We start from the raw sequence: 11,884 nt of genomic DNA on the forward strand, positions 1-11,884 counted from the left end.
TTTCAACTAAAAATGTAATAGTTAAATTCTTAGTGGAGAATATTAATTCTTAGCTAAAAATTTTTTTTTTTAGCAAAAGTGTTAAATTTTCAACCAAAGATGGTTTCTTCAGCATTCAATGAAAAAGTTTTTTTTTTACCAAGAAGATTATTTTTTTATGAAAAAAAAAAGAAATATCAACAAAATACATGAATTTTCAACCAATATTTGAATTTTTACATTAAAAATATGATTTTTAACTAAAAATGTAATAGTCACATTTTTAGTGAAGAAAATTAATTCTTAACAAAACAAAAAAATGATTTTTTGATCAATTAGTTCAACTTTCAATCAAGTTGTTAAATTTTTGATCAAAAGAGATGACTTTTTAACAAAATAGTTACATTTTCAACGAAATAATAAAAATTTCGACCAAGTAGTTGCATTTTACCCACAAAAAAATTTTAACTTTACTTCCGTCGAATTTGAAAACAAAATGATAACGATACATTCTGTTCAATATATTTTTCAGGTGATTTGGTAGCAATCGATGCTGAATTTGTTACATTGAACCAAGAAGAGGCGGAATTACGTAGCGATGGAAAGATGTCAACGATAAAGCCGAGCCACATGTCTGTTGCAAGAATCACGTGTATTCGCGGGTGAGTAATTTAATAAAAATAATTAATATTTATCGTTTGCAGGCCTCGGATTGACACTATCTTTCAACTATTTCAAAAAAAAATGATGCTAAAGAGACTATTTTCTCACAATTGTTTCAATATATCTCAAGTGTGCCACTTTTAAATCGATAGTTCCATTTTAAATCGATTTATACAGTTTTCGATTCATTTTTATATCCAAATAACTCCCCTGAAATATTTTTGCAACAAATTTTTTTTTGTAAGTTCTTAAAATTCAAAGTTCTTGATAATTTTTTTTCAAAAATGTAGATGGAAAAACATTTTTGTTATTGTTTAAATAATAGTTTGTTTTAACTATTGAAAATTAATTATACATCTACGCCTCTGAAAGAATACTTCCACGTGCCAATATATTTGACAATCTCTTTCGAAAGTTTTGGTGAAAAAAACAGTTTGTATTTTGCAGTAGTTCAAAAGTTTTTGATTTTTTTTAATCTTCAACAATGTATAGTAAAAATTTTTAACCAAGAAGATTAATTTTATACAAAAAAAGTATTTTTTTAACAAATCGGTTCAAACATTGAACCTAGTAGTTGAATTTTAAAACGAAAAAGATGAATTTTCAATAAAAAAAATTAGCAGTTTGTATTTATTTTAATTAAAAATCTTCATTATTTTAAATACAAACTACTAAATTTTTTTTATTGAAAATTCATCTTTTTTTTTGTTCTAAATTTAACTACTAGGTTGAATGTTTGAACCGGTTTGTTAAAAAAAAGACTTTTTTAGTAGAAAATTAATATTCTTGGTTGAAAATTTCACTATTCTTTGTTGAAGATTAAATTATTTTATTAAAAATCAGTTCTTGTGTTGAAGCTTCATTAGTTCAGTTAAAACTTTATTTTTTTGTTGGAAAAATTAATTATTTGGTTGAAAGTTTTTTTGTTTATTAAAAACTTATTTTTTCAATGATTATTTGACTATTCAATTTTTTTTTTTAAATTCACATGTTTTATTTGAAAATTCAACTACTTGATTGAATACTAAACAGTTGAAATTTTAACTAAGAAGATTAAGTTTCTACAAAAAGAGACGAAATTTTAGAAAAAAAATACATACATTTTTAACTAAATAGTTGAGTTTTTAACGAAAGAAGATTAATTTTTTACCAAAGAAGACGAATAATCAATAAATTACATAAATTTTCAACTAAAGCGTTTGAACAATGGATATAATATTAGACTTAATTTTATTGGATTATTTTTTTAGTTTATGTTAAACTTCTTGATAAGAATTAATTTTTAATAAAAATACGAATTTTCTACAAAAAAAAGGCTTAATTTTGTGTCGAGTTGTTGAATTTTCAAGAAAATAGTTCCATTTTTAGTTAACGTTTCAACTTGTAACTGGAATTTTTGACCTAAAAAGATGTATTTTCAACGAAAAATATCGTAGTTTATATTTAAACAACAAAGTTTTAATTAAAAATAAAAAACAGAAATACCTGAATCATTAACTAAAACAGATTAATTTTTTACAAAAAATCTACAATTTTAATCAAATAAATTGATTTTCAATAAAAAAGTTAATTTGAAACCGAAACAGATTAATTTTTATTCAGGCAGTTGCATTTTTAACCAGAATAGTAACATTTCTGAAGAAAGAGGATTTTTCAAACAAAGAATTATTGAATATTTAATAAACAAGTAGTTGATTTTTCAAGCAAGAAAATTATTTTTCTACCAGAAAAGACGAATTTTCAACAAAGAATTTTTTCAACCAAATAGTTGAATTTTCAAGTAAAAAGATGAATTATCTATCCCGACAAAAAAAAGAGTTTTCAACAAAGAATTTTTTAAAACAATTAATTGAATTTTCAAGTAAAAATATTAATTTTCTATTCTAACAAAAAAAAAGAATTTTCAACAAATCACATAAATTTTCTACTAAATAGTTTGAACAGTGGATCTGAGGTTAGTCTGAACTTCGACTAATTTTAATTTTATATATTTTTTCGGCTCTTAAAATTTATAACTAATTACTTGAATTTTTGAATTAAAATAAGATCAGTTTTTAACCTTTATTGTAGTAGTAAAATTTTTATTTAGTAGAATTAATTTTCAATAAAAAAAAATGTTTTCAACAAAATAATTAATTCAGTACGAAATTCGAATTTTCAACAAACAGTTGAATTTTCAACCGAACAGTTGCATTAATAACAAAAAAAATTATTTTCTCATAAAAAATACGAGTTTTCGACAAATAATTAAATTAAATTCAAATTAAATTTCATTTAAATTAGATTAAATTTAAGTTAAATTTTGTACTAAATTGTTTAATTTTCGTGCCAAAAATACCATTTTCCTACAAAACAGTTGAATTTTTCACACAAGCGTTAATTTTTAATCGAAACTCGAATTATTAAATTTTTGTTTATGCAGATCCAATTATGCTATTATTTAGGTGATAATGCGTAATTCAGAATTTTTTTACTTTAAAAATTTGCTATTTAAAATGTTTATTTTTAAGCCTAAAGAATTTGTAAATTCTTTCTTAAAGAGTGAACGTTTATAAACTATTTTCAACTTAAAAATAATTTCATAATAATATATTCTTAATTAAAGGATTTTATTAAATTAAAAATATTGTTTTAGTCTAACATATTCCATTTTAACCCATTCAATTTGAAATTTTTAATTAAAAAATAAGATTAATTATTGAATATTTAGCAATATTTGAATTTTTATTTAAGACAAGTAAATTGAAACCAAATATTTAAAAGTAAAGAATCCTTAACTGGATTGTTTGACATGAGGGTTTGTAGAAAACACTTGAGTAATTTTAAGAGATATTTAGGAGTTTTAAAAAGATAAAAAATTATCATGCAAATTTTAGAAAGTTTTCATAAAATTTTCTAGAATCTTTTTTGAAAATTTTGTTCAAATAATTGAAAATTTTTTAAATATTCTCCTAAAATAATTTTTGAAAATGAAAAATAATTTTTAATTTTCTTAGGAATCTTAAGAAAATGTTTTTATTCTTTGGAAGCCTTTCACAATTCTTGAAAAGAATCTAATTTTTTTGTTTTAAATCCGTGAAAATCTACATTTTGTTTTATATTAGGCTTTTATTTCAAGCTTTTCATTAAGTTTGAATCTTTTAAAAACTTCTACATATCTCTTAAAATTATTCAAATTTCTTCTACAAATAATAAATGTTCAATTGTAATTTATAGATCCAAATTGTAAAGAAATTTTCTAAAATTGGCCGGATTTTCTGAAAATTGTAGAAAAAATTCAATTAATTTTGACAGATATTTAGAAGTTCTGAATAATTTTCCAAAATAATTTTAAATTTAAAACCAATTAAAATTAACTTCTAGATTTCTCAAGATTTTGAAATAAAATTTTTAAGCTTTCCAAGGATGTTTAAACTATTTAAAAAGAATATAGCTTAAAATTCCTTAAAATTGTATAATTTTGAAAATTTTAAAGTTTATTGATTGATTTTTTAATTTAGAGCAGTGAAAATGATAACATGGATTTATATTTTTTTGTATTGAAAAATGTTAGTACCCAGTAATTTTATACGCGTAAATTATTGAGCATGTGAATACAAAAATTTTTAATTAAAAACTTTTTAATTTCAATTTAAAAATTTCCACTTTAAGTGCTTTCATTTTCAGCTCAATTTTTATTACCTCAAGTGGAAAATTTTGTAGCTTTATTGTTTAATTTTCTTAATTTCATTGACCGTGAAAAATGTTTGTGTACCGGGAAAAAACCGGGAAATGGCCGGAAATTTAATTCGTCGATTAAAACCGGCCACCCTTTTTGTTAGAAATCTATTTTTTACGCAGAAAATTATTTTTTTTGTTGCAAGTTGATCTTCTTGTTTAAATATTCTTTTTTCAGTTGAAAATTCAAGTATTACGGATAAATATTTATAATTTTAGTTGAAAATTCATCTTTTAGTTTGGAAATGGAATGAAAAAATTAACCTTCCTCTTTAAAAATTCATCCTTGTAGTCAAAAGTGCAATTATTCTGGGTTAAAAATTCGTAATTTTAATTGAAAATTAATTTTTTTTTAATTCAACTGAAAATTTCATAATTATAGTTTTAAATTCTTTTGTTTGGTTGAAAATTAATTTTATGAACTTAAAATTTAATAATTTAAGTTTTTATTAAAAATTTATCCTTTTTAATACAAATGAATTTTGTTTTGATTGAAAATTAAGCTATACCAGATGAAGATTCACCATTTTAGTTGAAAATTCATCAGTTAGGTTGAAAAGTAAACTATTTTCTTGAAAGAGTTTTTTTTCATAATTAATTTTCTCAACTAAAAGTGTAACTATTCTATTTTTTGTTAGATATTGATATTTTTAAGTGAAAAATTGAAGTATTTGTTTAGAAATTAATTTATTTTGTAATTTTTTGCTCTTTTCTGTTTAAAAATGTTTTAAAATTGAAAAACTGGACCGGGAAAACCCGGCAATTTGAAATAGTCCGTCGAATCGCCACCCTTATAAAGTTAAGTTTCCATTGCAAACTTCTTGATTCTGGACGACGAATTTTTCATTTTCGACTGAATATAATTTTTCTTTGTTTGAAAAATTGTATAGCACTATTTCTAAACTATTTTTTCAAATTTGTGACCGTATTTACACTATTTTTAATCGCGGAAGTGAGTCCGAGATCTATGTTTGTTGCCAACAAATATAATTAATTTTAATTAATTATGTTTGTTGCTAACAAATATAATTAATTTTAATTAATTTGATTTTATTAGACAAGGGCCACTTGAAGGTACTCCCTTCATAGACGATTATATAAGTACCCAGGAACAGGTGGTGGATTATCTCACAAAGTTCAGCGGAATTCAACCCGGAGATTTGGATGCCAATTTTAGCAGCAAACATCTCACTACGCTGAAGTCAACTTACCAAAAATTGAGGTTTCTGGTGGATAATGGCATAATATTTGTTGGGCATGGACTCAAAAACGATTTCAGGTAATTTATTTATTTATTTGAATCTTACAACTATTTTTTTTCTAAATTTTCATCTTTGAATTCTTTGAAATCTTTTTAAAATCCAGGATTTCTGGAAAATCTGGATAAACTGAAAAATTCATGGAGTTTTTACGTCTTTATGGTGAAATGATACGAATTTATTTTTTTACTAACGATTCTTGATTATAATAATGGATTTCAAAAGATTTTGGAATTTCGAATGCAACCTTCTATCAAAAATCTGAAATCTGCTAATATGATTTGAAAATCTTTGAATTCTTAAAAGTATTTCTAAACATTTTAAAAATATTTCTTAACTGTTTTAAAATATTTTGTTAAATTCTTCAAAGCTTTGTGACATTTTTTGTTGTTGTAATTTTTTTAAATCGTTGGGAAATATTTAAAATCTTTTAATCCTTTGCGCACTCTTTGAAATCTTTTTTAATGTGAATTTATTTTTTTACGAACTAAAATAATATAATTATAATTACGGAATTATTTCAAATTTTATAATTATATTAATAATAATATTGATAATTGTTTAGAATTTAAATTAGATTGGAACCAATAGACTGTGCTAAAATTAAATTGAATTTAACCGATTAAAAAAAAAAGTAATTCTGGAAATTACATGGAATTTTGAAAGCACTCTTCTGTAACAACCTGATAGTCAAATCTATAAAAAATTTCTAAAATCTTTGTGAAGTTTTTGGAAATCTTTTTAAATATTTGTAAACTATTTTGAAATTTTTTAAAGGTTTTGTGACATTTTTAAGTTTTTATAAAAACTTTTTAAATATTCTTAAATGTTTTGAATTAATAATATAATATTGAAAATTCATGGAATTTTTTTCAAAAGTAGACCTGGAAAATCTGAAAATGGCAGGGAATATTACAACCAGCCTTCTTTAACAACCCAAAAATCTGTTGATATCATTTGTAACATCTTTGAAATCATCGTGAATTTTTTTTTAAATCTAGGTGAAATTTGTTTAAATATTTGTTAACTATTTTTAAATCTCTGTATAATCTTTTGAAATCCTTGTAACCTTTTTTGAAATTTTAAAAATATTTGTAAAATTGTCTAAATTTTTTTACAATTTACATTTTGTTGGAAATCTTTCTGAATTCAAACATTTTTGTAAAATTGCTTCTAATTTTTTTTAAATCTTAGATTTGCAACCAGTAGAATTTGCTTAAATTAAATATAATTTACTAGATCAAAAAAGAAGTAATCCTGGAAATGGTATGCAATTTCGGAACTAATATAATTAATAATATAAATTAACATAATTAAATAGTTATTATAAGTTAATATAATTTGTAAAATTTTTAAAAACTTAGTGAAATTTTTTGTAATGTTTGTAAACTGTTTTGAAAAATTTTGGAATCTTTGAAATTTTAGTAAAAAATTTTGAACTCTTTGTAATCTTTGCGAAATCTAAAGTTTGCAATTTTTAACTTTTTTCTGTCATTTTTTAAATCTTTGTTAAATGTGTATGAAATCTTTGAAATCTTTGTACAATTTTTTGAAATCCTTGTAATTTTTTTTAAGTATTAGGAAGTCTCTCAGATCTTTGTGAAATGTTTAAAATTGTTGTAAAATCTTTTGAAATCTTTATAATCTTTGCGAAATCTGTGAAATATTAAAAAAAAATGTATTCCTTTTAAAGTATTTTCAAATTTTTAACATCTTACTGAAACTCTGGAAATTTTTCTAAACAATTTGTATCTTTTGAAATCTTTTAAAAATTTTAAGAAATCTTTAAATCTTTAGTGAAATTTTTCGTGATCTTTAACAATCTTTTGGTTTTTCTTTCTTTGCAAAATTTTTTGTATTTTTTTTTTTTTAATCTGCTAAAACATTTGTACAATCTCATAAAAGCTTTGTCGAAAGTTTTGCAAAATCATTAAAAATCTTTGTGACATCTTTAAAAATCTTTAAATGTGGTAAACTCTTTTGAAATGTTTAAAATCTTTTTTTGTCATTTTTAATCTGTCTAAAATGTTCGTTGTTTTCTTGAAATCTCTAAAATTTTTGTAAAATCTGTTGAAATCTTAGTAAAACATTTTTCAGTCTTTGATAAATCTTTAAATTTTCTGTGATATCTGTGAAATATTTTGAAATCATTGTAAAATTTTTGATATCTTTGAAAACGTTGTGAAATTAAATCTTTATGAAATCTTTAAATCCAAAGTAAGAGGATTATAATTAAAGTATTAAAAAAATGTTATTATGAAAATTGTTTAGAAATCAAAAATTATAGAAATTTCGTTTATATTTGCTTTGTTTAATAATCGTTCCGAAAATTTTGGTAATTTAGGTTGTCACCAATAGAATGTACTGAAATTGAGTAGAATTCGCTGAATTTTTTTTAAAAAGTACACCTGGAAATCTGCATCTGTTAATATCAATTGTAAAATCTTTGCGAAAGTTTTGAAAATCTTGATGAAATCTTTATAAACTCTGTTGAAATCTTGAATTTTTTTTATATTTTTGAAACCTTTATAAAAGTTTTAGTAATTTTTAAAACTTTTTTAGCTTTCTGAAAAATTTGTAAACTCTTTCGAAATCTTGAAAAGTTTTGTAAAATCTGTTAAAATCTTTGAAATTATTGTGAATTATTTAAAATCTTTGTCAAATCTTTTAAAAACTTTAAATCCTTCGTGAAGTTTTTGTAATCTTTTGAAATCTTGAAATGGGTGTAAGCACTTTTGAAATTTTTTGTGAAGTTTTTGTAACCTTTCTGAATTCTTAAAAATGTTTGAAAAAATGTGATAATCTTTTGAAATGTTTGTAAAATTTTTAAACCCATTACGAAATCCTTATTATCATTCCGAAATTTTGTCAATATAATAAAATTTTTGAAATTTTCAATATCTTTAAAAAAACTCTTTTGAAATTTTTGAATTTCTTATCAAATCTTTAAAAACATTTGGTAGCATCTTTAAATTCCTTGTGAAGTTTTTGAAATATTTCTATAATATTTCAAAATCTTTGTGAAAATTTTTTTAATTTTTTGAAACTTTTTAATCTCTACGAAACATTTGTAAACTGTTTTTAAATTCTGTTCGAAATATTTGAAATCTCCTGAAATGTGTGTAAACACTTTCAACATTTTTTGTGAAATTTTTGAAACCTTTTTCAAATCTTTAGAATTAAAAGAAAATGTGATGTTTTTACATTTTTGTGTACTCTTTAATTCCTTTACGAAAATGTTGTGATCTTTACGAAATCTTGTCAATCTAGTAAACTTGTTTGAAATTGTTGTTGATAACTTTTGAGAACTTTTTGAAATATTTATGAAATCGTACAAATTTTCGTAGTTTTTAATATTTTTTAAAATCTTTGTGAATTCTTTTGAAATTTTTGAATTTCTCATCAAAGATTTTAAAACCTTTGAAGCATTTTTGAAATCATCGTGAAATGTTTGAAACCTTTCTAAAATTTTTGTGATCTTCACGAAATCTTTGAAATCATGAAATCTGGTGTACGTTTGAAATAATTAATTATATTTATTTATTGTCAACTTTAAATTAGATTTTATAAAATTAATTCGAAGGGCGAATCCCCTTTTTAAATTTTTATATCAGATACATAAGGTATTTTTTTCTGAAATTTCTGAAATTGTTTGGTCAATACTGATTGTTTCTTACTAATGAAGAAAGTAGTTCTACTTTCAAAGAAGCAGTTGCAATTTTTTAACCAAAAAAAGATACCAACAAAAAACGTAATAGTTGATATTTTAACCAAAGAAATATTTTAATTAAATTAAAAAGAAGAATTTTTAACCAAATACTTACATTCCCAACAAATACAATATTTTCAGTCAAACAAGAAAAAAAATGTCATCCAAAATGTAGAATTTTCAACCAAGAAGATTATTTTTCAACTATACAAGACAAATTATATTTTAAAAAAAAAACATAAATTTTGAACCAAATAGTGGAATTTTGTAGATAAAAAGTAAAGCCTTCTACAAAATAAACGAATTTTCAATAAAAACATTACATTTTCTACGAAGAGAATAAATTTTTCATCAAGAAGATTAATTTTCTACTAAAAAATACGATTTCTCATCAAAATAAATAAATTTGGATTCTGCTCGTGTAGGCCAAGAAGGCTTTTGCAGTAAAAAAAATTATAAAAAATGTTGAATTTTCTGTAGCAGAATTAAACTTTCAATCGAAAAATATGAATTTTGAACCAAAAAGTGAATTTGCAACAAAATTTTCTTATTTTGAAGCCAAAAGAATTTAATATTTGATATTTTACAAGTAAGTATTTAATTAAAAATAAAAAACCATTGAATTTAATTAACAAAAACAAATTTTGTACAAAATATTTGAATCATCAACTAAAAGAGATTAGTTTCCAACACAAAATCTTCATAAGAAAAAAAAAGAATTTCGACAAATAGAGAAATTTTCAACTTGATCTTCCAATTTTCTTTTAAAATGTGAAATTTTTTAGCCAAAAATAAGAATTATTCTAAAAACAGTTGCGTCTTTAACAAATAGAAAATTTATTTTCTGAACAAAAAGACGAATTTTAAATAAGTGAACGCATTTTTAAACAAAAAGTTGTATCTTCAACTAAAAATATTAATTTTGCACAAAAAAAGAAAATTTTTTAACCAAAACAATAAATTGTTATTCTGAAAAAGATTACTTTTTGAATAAAAATCTAATAGTTAAATTTTAAATGAAAAATACTAATTTTCAATTTAGAAAAGCAAATTTTTTACAAAGCAGTCGAATTTTAAACTTCAAAATAAGAAGTTTCAAAATGAAATTAAATTAACGATCAAGTATTTAAATTTTCAATCAAAAAATTAATTTTGACACCAGAAAAAGGAAGTTTTAACAGAAGATTTAAATTTTCAACCAAAAAGGCTTTTGCAGTCAATAAAGAAAAAAAATTATGAAAAATGTTGAATTTTCAAACAAATTTCAAATTTTATAGACAAAAAATTTAATATTTGATATTTTACATGTCATTATTTGTATTCAAAATGAAAAATCATTGGATTAAATCCATAAAAACAAATTTTCTACAAAATACTTGAATTCTCAACTAACACAGATTAGTTTCCAAACCAAAATCTTCATTAGTAACATCAACAAAATTTTCAACTAATATTGAAATTTTCAACTAAATCTTTCAATTTTCTAATAAAATGTTTAATTTTCTAATAAAAATAACAAATTTTCTAAAAACAGTTGCACTTTTAGAAAAACAACAAATTAATTTTCTGCCCAAAAAAACGAATTTTAAAATAGAGGAATGCATTGTTAAACAAATAATTGTATTCTTAACAAAAATATTAATTTTCCACATAAATGTAAGACAATTTTTTTAACCAAAAAGATAAATTTTTATTTTGAAAAAGATTACTTTTTAATTAAAAACGTAATAGTTAAATTTTCAATGAAAAATACTAATGTTTATTTTATAAAAGCAAATTTCTTACAAAGTAGTCGAATTTTAACTACGAAAATATGAATTTTCATAAAGAAATTAAATATTAATATTTAAATTATTAATATAAAAATATATAAATGTTTAAAAAATTAATTTTTGCAATAAATAAAAAAAAAATGATAAAAAATGTTGAATTTTTAACCAAAAAGTGAATTTGCTACAAAATTTTTTCATTTTAAAGCCAACAAATTTAATATTTGATATTTGACAAGTAAATATTTTAATTTAAAATAAAAAACCGTTTTCTAAAAACAGTTGCAGTTTTAGCAACAAAAAATTAATTTTCGGCCCAAAAAGACGAATGTTCAAATAAATGAACGCATTTTTAAACAAATAGTTGTATTTTCAACTAAAAATATTAATTTTCAACAAAAAAAAGAAAACTTTTTAACCAAAAAGATAAATTTTTATTCTGAAAAAGATGACTTTTTAACTAAAAATATAATAGTTAAATTTTCAATGAAAAATACTAATGTTTATTTTATAAAAGCAAATTTCTTACAAAGTAGTCGAATTTTAAATCCAAAAATCTGAATTTTCAAAAAGAAATTAAGTTTTTATTATTATTATTATCATTACACCATTAAGGGCATGTGACACAGCTAAATACCTATATTACCGACCACAGTTTTTCAGTTCACTGAATGTTTTTTTGAACTTAAGAACTTTTTTTGTAAGTAAAATATCGAGCTGAAACTTCGGGAAATGTATTAGAGTGCAATAAAGTACGTTTAGGTACTGCATTTTGGTAGAAACTTCAC

The 11,884-nt window shown here is 21.9% G+C and overlaps 1 protein-coding gene across 5 annotated transcripts in view; it reads left to right on the top strand.

Moving 5' to 3' along the window:
* Positions 1-11,884, top strand: part of LOC117175725 (PAN2-PAN3 deadenylation complex catalytic subunit PAN2) — a 145,912-nt gene that overhangs the window by 128,596 nt on the left and 5,432 nt on the right. For all 5 annotated transcript variants that reach the window (XM_033365506.1, XM_033365508.1, XM_033365509.1 and 2 more), the window contains exons 18-19: positions 512-641; positions 5,417-5,638. In XM_033365506.1, coding sequence (XP_033221397.1) covers positions 512-641; positions 5,417-5,638 — 352 coding nt within the window. The remainder of the gene's footprint in view (positions 1-511; positions 642-5,416; positions 5,639-11,884) is intronic.

Source organism: Belonocnema kinseyi, chromosome 6 (assembly GCF_010883055.1).
Source record: "Belonocnema kinseyi isolate 2016_QV_RU_SX_M_011 chromosome 6, B_treatae_v1, whole genome shotgun sequence".
Taxonomy (NCBI): domain Eukaryota; kingdom Metazoa; phylum Arthropoda; class Insecta; order Hymenoptera; family Cynipidae; genus Belonocnema; species Belonocnema kinseyi.